We start from the raw sequence: 12,858 nt of genomic DNA, 5'->3' as shown, positions 1-12,858 counted from the left end.
ATGTATGTATGTATGTATGTATTATGTATGTGTAGGTGTGCGTACATCGTATCTGTACGTGCGTGCGCCTGTCCGGCTGCTTGTCCATGACACACCACACAGCTGGGAAAATGGGAAGTCCCGCCGGCCGGATAAGACGGCTCCCCGACTTCGGACGAATCTCATCGCGAACGATTGCTTGAAGCCGGGAAAGGCTTGCGATCAAATCTGCCCCAACTGAGGCACCTTTTCGCCCCGAACGCCTGGATCTAGTATAGGCTCTAGCGTGTGTCTCTCCAGAAACCGTAAAGCTTCGGTAGTTGTTACGCCTTTCTTCTAGTTTGGTGTGGGCCGTGGCCGTGGGCTTTTCTTAGCCGCCTTTCCGCCTGTTCCAACACCCCCCCATCTCCATCTCTTTGCCTCCCTACCCCCTGTCTCTCTTCCTCTCTTCCTCTCTCTATCTGTGTGAGAGGATGGATGGCTGTCCTCCTCCTTAAGCGTAGCTGAAAGTGACCATATGTCCGCTTGACCCTCCCTCCCATCCCCCCCCCTTTTCGCTCTAATACTCGTCGTAAGCCTCATCTTGGCGTGCCTCGGTACCGACAGCACGACTCCCCGCAGAGGCAGTCCTTGTCGAGGCCGCGCCAGTAACTCCCCGAGTAGTCGACCGTGACCTCGCGGCCGGCCTCGATGCCCTTGCTCACGAGGACGATGCGCTGGGTGCTCATCCACACGAACTGCTGGAACTGCGCGTTGGCCTTGCAGCTGTGGTTGACGAAGCGCGTAAAGTTGCCCTGGCGGCCCTGCCAGATCTGGTAGGCCCGCACGCCCGTCGAGCTGTCCATGACGTCCATGTTCTGCAGGTCCTTGGTGACGAGCCCGACGAACTCGCCGATGGCGGCGCCGCGCTCGAAGGGGCAGAGCGCCATCAGCCCGTTGTTGCGGCCGTCGGGCGTCCGGAACACCTGCACGGGACACGGGCTCCGGCTGCCGGAGCCGAACAGGGTCGGGAAGCAGTAGCACGAGTTGACCTTGGGGTCCTCGGACTGCTCCTGGCCGCACGAGTGGCACGTGTGCTTCCCCTGGACGCAGGCCACCGTGTTCATGGGCGGCACCCAGCGCGGGTCGTCGGAGCCCCAGGCGCTCATGTCCATGACGGAGTGCTCGAGCTGCTCGAAGCTGAAGTAGGGGTCGTACTCGAGGTACGTCGACCGCAGCGGCACCGGGTCCGACCCGTCCTGCCGGACCACCCAGTCGTGCGGGTGCCCGGAGAACCGCCGGTGCGCCGGCTCGCCCACGATCATGAGCAGCTGCCGCCACGTCGGGTGCAGCGTGTCGGCGGCGACCTCGATCCGGGGGCGGAGGCACCGCAGCCGCTGCATACTCTCCGTGTTGAAGCCGACGCGGTACTTGCAGAACCGGTAGAGGCCCATGCCGGCGAAGACGAGCGCCGCCCACCCGCCCGCGTCCTTGATCTCCTTGTACCCGCGCCAGATGGCCATCTTGTTGCGCAGCTCCTTCTCCGACCAGCCAAAGTCGTTGCACGCCTCGATGAGCGCCGCCTTGCGCCGCTTCGTCGGCGACATGCCCGGGTTCGTCATGGCCAGCAGCTCGACGTACGAGTCAAAGTGCTCGATCCACCGCGCCTGCACAATCACCTCGATCGACCGGCACGCCCGGCTCGCCTGCGTCACTTTGCGGCAGAAGATGTTGCTGCGGTTGAAGGTGCCCTCCATGTCGATCTCGGCGAGCGCCGCCGTCGTCGTCGTCGTCGTGTTACCGGAACCGGAGCCGGGTCCGAGCAACCCTAGGCCGTCGGCCGTCGGCGCCTGAAGCAGGCCGAGCTCGAGCTGCTCCGGCACGTGGATCTTGCCGGCGTTGTTGATGGTCGCCGTTGCCGCCGTCGCCGTCAGCTGCCACTGCTCGAGGAGGCTCTGAGGATCGAGGCTGATGCCGCCGTGGATCTGCTCCCAGATGCTGACGACGAACTTCTCAATGGACGACTGCTGCGGCACGAAGATGGGGCCGCCCCCCGACGATAATGACGCGGCCGTCTTTGCGCGTTTTGGGAAGTTGCTCGCCACCTGCATGCGCCGCTGGCTGTCCGGTTCCTCCTCCTCCTCGAGCACTCGCCCGGAGCCGGCCCTGACAGGCCGCAGGGCCCCCGTTCCTCTCCGAGGCTGCGATCCCAGCCCGACGACCATCTCGGAGGGCTCGGGGGACGGGTGATGATACTGAGTCTGATGGTACTGGTGATGCGGCAGCTGCGGCAGCTGCGGCGGTGGCGGCGGTGGTGGTGGCAGCGGCAGGGGAAGCGGCCCGAGGGACGGCGTTCTTTGGGTTCCTCGGACGAGGGACATGGACCGGCTGCTGCTACTCGCCGGGCGGTCGTCCGGGAACATCTGTGGCAGGACGGCCGGAGGCGTCGTGTTCTCGGCATGTTCTCTTCCGATGCTACTCGCTTTCGGGCTGTTGGTTGTGCTTTGTGATATAATGCCGGACAGGTCTACCATTTTCTGCATTGTAAGTTAGTATAGAGATAATCATTAGCCGGAAACCCCCTGTGACCAGGATGTTTGACTGTATGACAAAGACCACGGAGAAGAAGAGAAAAAAGAGGGAAAAGAGGATGATGAAGAGGACTCGGCATGTTATCTAATTACAGAGTTGTTGTTTCTCTTCTGCGCGCATAGTGGTCGAGGTCTCTTTTTTTTCTCCTCTTTTCTTCTTCTTTTTTTTCTCCTCTTTTCTTCTTCTTTTTTTTCTCCTCTTTTCTTCTTCTTTTTTTTTCCTCCTTTCTTTTTTTCTCTGTCTTGGATTTTGAGGGTTTTTGTTTTGTTTTTTTGATATGCTGCACGTCGTTGGCATCACGCGGCGGCCCCCGACAGTAGTAACAACAGCAAGAAGAAGAACAACAACGTTAACAACAACACGTCCTGCAGAACTTACCGAAACTACGGCAGAGCGGGGGGAATGGCCCTGCGTCCCAGGCTCGCCATCCTGGATGAAGGCCTCAAACCGAAGCACCGGGTTCGCCAGGTTACCGGACGAATAATCCCGCAAGGTTTCCGCGAGCTGGTCCAAAATCACGCGGCTAAGGCTTTCTCTCAGAGTATCCAGCTGCTGTTCGGGGGATGCCATGTTCCCCGTTGGCTGTACGGGATGAAGAGAGAAAAAGAAGGACAGACTTGGTCGTTGTAGTCGTTCGAGGAGGGGAGGTGGGGATGGGGAGGAATAAAAACCGTCCTTTTGTTGTTCGCACTGCAGAGCCAAAACTACTAGTTTTCGACGGTGGGCATGTCAGAGAGAGAGAGAGAGAAAGAGAGAGAGAGATGGCCGGTGAGGAAACCCCAAGAAAAGCTGACAACGGGGCGGCGCGGAGGAGGGGCGCAGAAGGGCGGCAGCGGTAGTGCGGCGGCGGGGAAAAAAGAGCGTGGGAAACGTGTGAGAGAGAGAGAGACAACCTAAAGAGAGACGGACCAGAGCTTGTCTCTTTCGTAGTCAAACGGCTGATCAATAGGTATCATGACTGGGCCTGCTTTCGGCGTAGGTGGGTGGTGTTGTTGTTATTGTTGTTGTGGTTGTAGGTAGTAGGCAAAGCGGCACCAGCCATCAACGTTGACCCGTCGAGTTGTGTGTGTGGGAGGGCTGGCACTGCTTTAATGGCGGAGAAGGACAACAGAACAGAAGAGAACAGCAGTGGGAGATAGACTAGATATTCAGGGTCCACCTTGGTACTCTTCGTGCTCTGGAGGTGGGGTAGAGTTGTGCCAGAGCAGGTGTCTCTTATGATGGATGGCTTGAGTACCAGAGTACCTAGGCCTAAGAGGTGTGCGCGTGTGTGCGTGTGTGCGAGTGTGAGAGTGTGCGTGTGTGCGAGTGTGAGAGTGTGTGTGTGTTGTGTGGGTGGGTGGATGGATGATGGTGGGTGTGGCATCAGCCAGCTGCCGAGAGAGGAGAGGAGGGGAGCAAGGACGACGGGCTGAGCAAGAAGACAGGACTCAAAAAGACACCCGAGAATAAGTCCAGCCCATCAAACGCCGACCTAACCTGGTTCCAGCAGGGATCGTCGACGGGCAGACAGAACCGTTTTGCTGCGTGGGCAGAATTTCCAATGGGCGGAAAAAGGGGGGTGGGACTGGGCAGAACGATCCCGCCGCCTCGGCATCACAAAAGGAGGGTTTTCTGCCCCTTATTTGGGCGGCGGCGTCGGCGGCGGCGGCGGCGGCGTGGCGTCACAGCCACATTCCCTGCTCTTTGCAAACAGATCTGGTAAAAGGTTTCTTGAGTGTAGGGAGGTGTACTGTAGTGTGTTGTTGTTAGGGGGTTATTGCTTTGCTGCTGTGTAGTGTAGTCGGGCGTAGGCTCGGCAACTACCGGAGTTGGCCTTCTCGCAACTATATGGCGTTGGCGTTGATTGTGTGCCAAGTCCCAGTCTATCTTGTCATCATGCTTCGCTTCGCAACTCGATCTTGGACCTGCATGTCTTATCTTACCACTTTTTCTCACAGACAGACAGACAGACAGACAGACACACAGACACACAGCCAGACAGACAGCCAGACTCGGCGCCGGATGGGATTGGGTAACAAACTACATTCAACTTGACCGCCACAATCGCAACAACACTCGCAACGCTTCTCCTGACAGCATCACCCACTTAGAGTTTACGTGGCGTCGGCTAAACCCACGTCATGCCCGACACGGCAAGGTTGGCTGGAAACGCCCAAGCCTGAGCCCAGCCGCATACATCTCTCCGTCTCTTGTCCCTCTCATGGTTCGGTTCGGGACTTGTGGGGGGGGGGGGGGGGGATGGCTTGCTGGCTGGCTCTGTTCTCTTCGAACCGTTCCTTAGTAAGCACGGGCCCCGAGAAACCCGCCGACGGTCTTTCATATTATCGTTCAGATGCACCTTTCGGGGCACAAACTCCCCTCGAACTCTGTTGTCATATCAGTTGAGCCGCCATTGGACCACCCACCCCCCTCCCCGGCGCTATACGCTGTATACCTCGTTCTCTTTCGGGCAGATGCGGTTTCACGTGTCCCTTTTGGGGGGAAAGGGGAGGGGGGCAATGGATCGCAGGGCTTCGGGCCCAACCGTGACAACCCCATCTTGAACTCCAGTCTTGCCGTTGGCCAGGGGGGAAGGGAGGGGAGGGGAAGGGCAGGGGGGGGGGCCAGCTGCTGCTAACCGATGTTGCTGCTCAATCGCTCAACAGTATCAGTTGTACAGCGTTTTGGGCGGAAGAGCAGTCACAGAGCCAAGAACTGCGTTTATACTCATAGCGGGATTCCCACCTTCACTTGGATCGCGCCGAGACGTGTCCCTATTAGAGTTTCGCTACTGTACCTAGCTATGTAATCTGTCTAGTGTCCGGTCTGCCAGCTAAAAGGAGGTATTGCCCATCACGAACTAGTCGGCTTTTCCCGGTCACCGTGGAACCTTTCCACACGCCTGTGGCTGCTCGCCTATGTGCACTAGGTACGGATAGTGTAGGAGCGTATCCATAGCACGAAAGCCACCGAGGACTCAAGAAGGTACAGTACAGCACGACATCGGTGTGGGTCGCGAGGCCGATGTTCCATGAGATTGCCTGGACCTGTATCCTGTCCAGATGGCAACTGATAGTTCCTTTTGCGCTTAGCTCATACGCCCGTTGACCCTTGTTCCCTGACATGGGGCGCCGTTGCGAGCAGGTGCAGGTAGGTAGGGTAGGGTAGGGTAGGGGAGGGTAGACGTCCCTTTCCGTCAAAACCTCATCTCCCCTGCTTCCCTGAATGGAGTTGCGAGCCACACCACCTGTGCTCGGACAAGAGCTTATCGTCGGGTGTCCCGATGGAGTTTATGTCTGATACGTTGCCAGAAAGTCAACTTTTCTGTCGGCAATTCATCCTTTCGTTCGGCCCCCAAGTGAGCACAGGGCCTGGTCGTGCGGCATGAAGGCCCGAAGCTACCGCTCAGCTGGTACTGGACTCCCTGTTATCGGGGGGGAGGTGGTTCATGCATTGTCGAAGATTCATCGGCATCAAAAGAGAGCTTGCGAGAGAGCCTGCAACTAGAACTTAGCTTATTCTGCTTTTAAGTGTACATCCATACACATATATAGTTACGGTCTGAGTCGTTGAGCTTGGATAACCCGCGGATTTCAATGGTGCCACTTCAGCCATTTGAGACTCGACTGACCGCGCCACTTTCCGGAGTCTAATGTTTCGCATGTATCGTCATAGCCCAAGTGCTCGGGCTTCCATGTCATGTCAAGAGAAGTCCGGCGAGCCTAGCGGTAGCCGAGCGAACGGTCACACGTCAGAATGGCCTGTCATCCAAACTCACACGGGCCAAAATCCATTTCCAGGTTCCTGCCATGATCCCGATTAAGCTGCTCCACGAAGCTTCGGAACCACCCGTCGAAAGAGCATCCCTTTTTAGGACTAACGGTAGCAACATGCGCTTGAACTCCTCATCGTCAAAGCTCCGGCTGAAGGGTTTTATTTGACTGATGCTTCTGAGAAGGTGCGTGGCATTGCAAAGCCATGATCTCGTCCGCCTCATTGTGGCAGATGATAGATTAAAAGTAAAACCAATTAAAAAGATTTACAAAAAAGGAGGGGGGCGAGAGAAAAAAAAAAGGAAAGAGAAAAGAAAACCACGGACATAGAGTCCACTATCGTCGACGATGACTCCCGGTGAAGCCGAGGTTCCCCCACCCACCATCATGTCGATCGTCAACATTTACGCTAGGGGCCACCGAAATTACCGAATTGGAAACCATGCCAGGGGGGGTTGCAAAGAGAAGGACATGTATGGTGGGTTGAAGGCTGATGCTGACGATTCTGTACTCATCAGGCTTAGGGTGCGCAGTTAGCACGGTTTCGACTTCATCGGTCTGCTGGGAGGTCGATCTCCTGGTTTGTCGAGCCGGTGACATCGCCGTACGTGTGTAATTGTCACGCCATGAACCCATCACTAGTAGTAGTCTCAATCGTTATGTAGCAGCTCGCGAAGATCCGTCATGGACTCTTCAGCACGCAAAGCAGTTGACACTATGGCGGAGCTGGGTGGTCTTACCTTGATCCTGGAAGCCACTAGCAACGAGCTGGGGAGAAGGCAAAACCTACGTTGATAGTCACGACCTGCCCGTCTCATCTTTGTGCCGAGAAGCCAAGGTCCCAAACGGTTACCGCCGAGCGTTGCTCTTAGCACACATACGATATCCATGACAGTCGACTTTCTGTTCGGCGAACAGCTGCCCTTGTTCCTCCCACTCAACTGTCCCCCCCATGCCCACCCAGGCTTCACGATCATCTTGATCGAATGCCTGTCACCCGATGCTGAAACAGGTATTCGACCACCACTGACAGATCTTCAGATTGATCGTAGATCAACCGGGACAGGTCACACCCAAGTGTAGATGCAACCTCACGATCTGGATCGTCCCCTGAGGCTACCGTTTTCCGACTCCTGAGGCTGGCGATGTGGGTTCCGTTCAGATTGCGCCAAGAAGGCGGAAAGCATCGAGATGGGACCCGCGTTCTCGTACATCATCCATCGTTTTACCCCGCCCCGCGTCAGGTAGCTAACTCATGGAAACTCTCGTGGCTGATGAAGCGTCAAGCTGTGTGTGGCTCTCGGGGCGTACCATCTGCCCGATCCTCGTAACAGGGGATGTGTGACATTAGCCAAGTCGCGGCCAGCCCACGGGACTGTTGCCGGCTCGGCCTGCCAATAGCAACGATAACCTAACCACCATGCTCCGGCCAAGGTTTGATGGGGGGGGACGGACCGGTCAGTGGATTTGTCTTCTTCAGCCCTGGGGCCATGACTAGTTGTGTCATCAAAGAGGGTTCGTCATTTACGTTGATGTGGATATGCTGGACGGTGTTGGATTAGCACGTACAGAGAGTAGCCTACTTTGGACAGAGTACACCCATCGATCAGGGGACACATCTCGAGATGTCAAAGTCAAAGCCCACGAGACACACACTCACACACACACCCCCGACTTGCGCAGGGTTAGCCGGAAGGGTGGAACGAATATGCTATGTATATGAGCAGATCATATCGTTCTTCGGAAGCGCGTGATATATCTTATTTACTCATCCGTAGACTCTCGTCCATCCGAGGTCTCAATCGAGGCCGCATGAACCCCGTCCCCCGCACGCCTTCACCGGCGCTGAACACCGAAAACCCCTCCCTCCATGGACCATTGTCAAGGATGGCCGTTTTCTTTTTGCGGACCACAACCTCCACAAACACCCGTGGACCCCACTATCCGTCACCGCCGATGTAACATCCAATATCCCCCACATGGAGGGGGGGGGGGGGAGGGAGGGAGCTGTCAAGTTAGATTGCCCTAGTATTTTTCCTTCTTTTTCTCTCTCATGTCGGGTACCCAACGGCCCACAGGCTGCCTGCCCGAGTGTGTATTTTAGGCACACCTGTATTCGTATGTGTACGAAATACTCATCGAAACCCAGCCGTTTATGGAGTCTCCAGGCGGGAATTTGCAACCTCCCCTTCGCAAGGCCACCCCTGCACCAGCTTCATCGGGCCAGAGAGACCATGTGAGGCAGGTAGCATTGCGAGTTGCATACCACACATAACCGTGGCTACTGCTACTATGTACATGAGTTCAGTTGAGCATCGATGGGCTCAGCCTCTGGTTGAACGAGTCAGACGTGTGTCTGGTCTTGAGCGGTGGCAACCAAACAGTGGGCATGTGGGATCATCTAAGTGGCATGAGTTTGCAAGCAAATCGAAAAACACCTAGTCTAGTCCACAAGAATGGTGTCGTTGTTAACTCTGTCATCAGTTGGACAAACTAATTCTGCCGACAGCTAAAGCGAAGAACACCTTGTCCAGGACCTGAGACGAGACACCCTGCAAGAACTTTATTGCCGCCATCCGTCTTCGACATCCCACGCCGACGCTATCAAGCTCTTGGAACATCCCGTAAGGCCCAAAAGCGGCATGGCGCCCAGGATTCCACGGCTCCTGGGCATGGAGAAACGCGACCAAGGCCCTGCGCATATGCTCTCCTGTCTTCTGTGCGTTGGGAAAAGAAGGTGAAGAGAGACCGAACCCACCAAAGAGAAAAAGTAGATCGACCGCGTGGTGGGCGCCGTTGGACGGTTGCCAGGGATTCGGCTCGTCGACGAGGTAACGATACGTCGGTCTGCCTGTTGCCCTGGACAGCCGCGCAATCTCCTCCGCCGGGAGCAGAAACTTGTAGTCATTGATGAAGTCCAACGCTCCGATTTTACATGATGAGGATCTGTCGGGGCGAATGTTGTAGTGCCTCTTCAGCGCTTCCTGATGGTCACCGGCCTTGCTGAACGCGTCGACGATGGCGGAGGTGTCCATTGCCCACACGCCTTCGCGCCAGATGACAGACTTACGTACGGCCAAGGGTCAACTCGACTGCCAGGCGAGACCGAGATATGGAGTTTTGCAAGGACATACCTCGTTCTGTACGTCCCCTATCATTAGCCTCTCTGCCGCCCCTATCTTGGTTTGCCACCCCTCGAGGGTGGGATCCGCCTGCAGGAACCATGACGGTATTTTGGACGCTTCCATAGCCTTCACTAGCACACCCACAGGAGCGGTGCCAAGGTCAAAGTCGCCCAGCGCATGGAGGTGTCCTCGCAAGGTTTCGCGCAGGGTGAGCGCTTTTTCCTCCGGCTGAGGGGGGGAAAGGTACAGAGAGCCGGAGGAGAGGATGGCCCCCTTTACCCGAGCGCCTGCTATTAGATGAGCGTGACAATAGACTGCTCCGGCACTTTCTCCGGCAAGCGAGATGTTCCCCTGTGTGCGAGCATCAGTTAGTGGGAATCCTCTGGCGAGAGGGGGGAAGCGGTTGTGACAGAGTACCGGGTCGCCTCCGAAACTGGATATATGGCTTCGGACCCAACTCAAAGCCAGGGCTTGGTCTTTCAGGGCTAGGTTCCTTGAGCTGTTCCCATCCCCAAACGCAAAGATGTTTAGTCTATACTGCACTGTCACGAAGACGATAGGTTTGGCCCAGTTCGCAGAAGCCTCCACAAGACCCGTCGCGTCTAAGGGAAGCTCCCGTCAATGGCTGTGCTCTGATGCGCATCATTTACCCGATTAGGGGGGGTTCAGTAGAAATAAAGCAAGGCATTAAGACTAGGAGTCTTACCACAAACGCTGGAAGCGGCGCTTCCAAAAGTGACGGCTTGCGAGCCACCTGAGGATGTCCGTGTTAGCACAAACTTGAACCCTCGCGGGCAGAGATTCCCATATCATCCAGACCATGTATCCAGACCGCAACGGGCAATTGCTCCCTGCCAGGCGACAGATGCGATCTGAGCGCCGTGACGTCCAGGTTGAGACACCCGAACTCGTCTTCGGGCTCGACGGGCAGCCTGTGCTCAATAGGGATACGTAAGAGATATCCAACGTCAACTGGTACTTGCGGACATCGGGGCCTATTACACACGCGAACCAGGGAGCTAGTCAGCCTTACTTCGATGCGAGTTCCTCCGTACACGACACACAGCCAAGGAGAGAGAGAGAGAGAGAGAGAGAATGACCGTACCCAAAGCTAGTGCAGTCGAGTTCGGACGGTACATTGTTCACTGGCTCAGGCGTTGCGAAACGCAACGGGATCCTGCCGTACGGAATCCCTCGAAACTGCACGACGCGCCCAAGCTCAACGCCAAGTAGCCTCGAGCGTAGAGACTCGCTCTCGTGTGCGTAGGTCAACATTTGCTCCGATGGGTGTCTCCCGACTGGCGTCAGCCGACGACGTCACGGGGCTTCGGGATTGTTACAATTCGCCCTTGAACTCAGCCCAAGTTCTCGCTTTGAAAGCAGCGGCAGAACGGACGAGAGACTGTGTGCAAAAGAGGTGGAGGCTCCGAAGCGAGCAGGCTTTTGCAGGTGCTGTGTTCCCCGCGCGGTCGAGTTCTGTCTTCTGACCCCGCATCCAGTTTTTTGTTTCGGTGTTTTTGTCCCGACAACGATAATCAACCAAAAGCGAGCAACCGTGCAGAGTGACAAGTGACCGGTTTATCGAGCCAACAACTCTTGGGATGACCAAGGAAAACCTGATGGTGGCATCCACAAGGCTGTTGTGAACCCGATCCAGCCACGTCTTTCCATGATCACAACGTAGAAAAGATAAAAGTGAAACTCGGGCTTCTTGCGAAGCAACGGGCACGTAGACCGAAATGCAGGCGGCTAACGAACTGTAAACCCCTTACACGAGATGTCAACCTCGGCTGGTTCCCCCTCGGGTAACAGCTTGACGGCACAATATGAACGTATCCCACCACATCAGTAGAACATCTGGCTCGTCCCATTCGCGCAACACGTCAAACAAAGGAGGAACTTACAGTTTTTCAAGCTCATCCCAGCTTCCCTGCGAATCCTCGTCCGTCCGACCTCGGTGTACGGCCCGGTGTACCGACATCCTGAAACCGCCTTCACAAGGCCTGACCATGAACGAAGTCTATCACGTCGACGGCAAATTATTCGGCAGTTTCTTACGTGGTGTCTGGTCTTTTATCAACATCCTCGTTATGTTTTGGGAGGAGGATGCTACATCGTACGTCCGCAGTCCAACCCAGGGATGCCATTCGCACTCTGGAGACCTTCCAACGAGCTGGCTGGGGCCTTGGCGGACTCCGGCAAAATAGGAAACGCCGTGGAAGTCTACAGGGAACTTTATCGGCGTACGGTAACCAACATCATACGCAATTCATAGAACGCAAACCAAAGGCTCATCGTCATGCGTCGCCTCACAGATGCGTGAGGATTGCATAATGCCAGTGGCGCCACCGGTGGGCCTGCGATGGCGAGGTGTTGCATCGACTTGACGTTTGAGGCAGCTACAATCTATCGTATTCATCAAAGTCAACGTATTCGTCTTTTTCTGTTAGATTGAGCCGAGAGTCAGACCGAAACACAGACGCGGGTGACGAGAATCGTATCTCAAAGTGTGTATCCGACTACGATGACTTGGCAAGAAGTTATTGGTTGGCGTGTGAGTGAGACGCATTATCTTGGTCTATGCAGGCCTTGATAGGTAGCTTCAGGGGGGGAAACTTAGCAAAGAGTATGATAAGTTCACTTGAGGACACATTCCCAGATCCCAAATGAGGAGGCTCAGCGAGGCACTGTCGCTAGCCCGCTGTCGGGTTAAGTCCCACAGCTCAGGCGATGAAGGAAGTCTACATCGACTGACCTGTGGGTGCGAGACGCGAGCGTGTTTCCAATCAACCAGACGGATTATCAATCAATGCTGACCTGTCTAGAGGAGAGTTCCTCCTCAACGGGTCTCGCTGTCCCCAGGCCGACTGTCAGGAGTTCAGGACTCGGGGGCTTGCCGCCGCCAATACACTCGCTGATCGCTTCCTCCCCCCCTGAGAACTGTCACCAAAACCATGAATGCTCATTTTGACACGTTTCAACACGATTGTTCGACAGTGTGCCCTTTGAAAATTACCTCTCCAAGATCCACCGAGGTTAGAGACACAGGCACGCTGAGCTGATGGCCTTACCGTTTTGGTAGGCCTGGTCCGTTTACCGTCTGCCCAGCATTCATGGCGGCCATGGGACTGTCTCGTGTTCTCATGCTAACTAGGGTTCTACCCTAGGTGCCATGTTATGGCCGCTGATGACAAAACCCTCCGCCCCGGGAGGGAAGTCGATCACAGGCAGTGGCCGAAACGGTTGGGCGTCGGACGGTGTGCATAAAGCAGTGCCCGAGGCTTTTATGGTCGATATTCCAGGGTATTCGGCCGACTGTTCTGCAATCGATGACTATGTGCTCATTGTTGGCTTCTACATAAAACAGACACGTTTAGCGGGCTTGTTGCCAGCGTGAGCCGGTGACGAGAATCCAGCACCAACTACCC

The 12,858-nt window shown here is 55.9% G+C and overlaps 4 protein-coding genes across 4 annotated transcripts; all 4 read right to left on the bottom strand.

The window, feature by feature from the left end:
• Positions 1-554: 554 nt before the first annotated feature.
• On the bottom strand, positions 555-3,918 carry CDEST_02511 (Putative SET domain-containing protein). Its single transcript, XM_062918670.1, has 2 exons — positions 2,929-3,918; positions 555-2,495 (listed from the first exon to the last, which is right to left on the bottom strand). The coding sequence occupies exons 1-2, from the start codon at positions 3,118-3,120 to the stop codon at positions 558-560; spliced, it is 2,130 nt and encodes a 709-aa protein (XP_062774721.1). The 5' UTR covers positions 3,121-3,918; the 3' UTR covers positions 555-557.
• Positions 3,919-5,272: 1,354 nt separating this feature from the next.
• Positions 5,273-6,092, bottom strand: CDEST_02510 (uncharacterized protein). The gene has a single exon (XM_062918669.1). It carries the CDS (start codon positions 5,655-5,657, stop codon positions 5,334-5,336), a length of 324 nt encoding a protein of 107 aa, XP_062774720.1. The 5' UTR covers positions 5,658-6,092; the 3' UTR covers positions 5,273-5,333.
• Positions 6,093-7,278: 1,186 nt separating this feature from the next.
• CDEST_02509 (uncharacterized protein) lies at positions 7,279-7,519 on the bottom strand (the record flags this gene model as incomplete). The annotated part of the gene is given in 2 exon segments (XM_062918668.1): positions 7,279-7,415; positions 7,426-7,519. 2 exon segments carry the CDS (start codon positions 7,517-7,519, stop codon positions 7,279-7,281), a joined length of 231 nt encoding a protein of 76 aa, XP_062774719.1.
• A 1,028-nt stretch (positions 7,520-8,547) lies between these two features.
• Positions 8,548-12,114, bottom strand: CDEST_02508 (Putative carboxylesterase, type B, carboxylesterase type B, active, alpha/Beta hydrolase). Its single transcript, XM_062918667.1, has 6 exons — positions 10,536-12,114; positions 10,250-10,425; positions 10,137-10,184; positions 9,848-10,032; positions 9,440-9,781; positions 8,548-9,370 (listed from the first exon to the last, which is right to left on the bottom strand). Exons 1-6 carry the CDS (start codon positions 10,703-10,705, stop codon positions 8,786-8,788), a joined length of 1,506 nt encoding a protein of 501 aa, XP_062774718.1. The 5' UTR covers positions 10,706-12,114; the 3' UTR covers positions 8,548-8,785.
• Positions 12,115-12,858: the final 744 nt, after the last annotated feature.

This window comes from Colletotrichum destructivum, chromosome 2 (assembly GCF_034447905.1).
Source record: "Colletotrichum destructivum chromosome 2, complete sequence".
Classification (NCBI taxonomy): domain Eukaryota; kingdom Fungi; phylum Ascomycota; class Sordariomycetes; order Glomerellales; family Glomerellaceae; genus Colletotrichum; species Colletotrichum destructivum.
The sequence above is the reverse complement of the archived record's forward strand: the minus strand, read 5'-3'. Positions and strand labels throughout refer to the sequence as shown.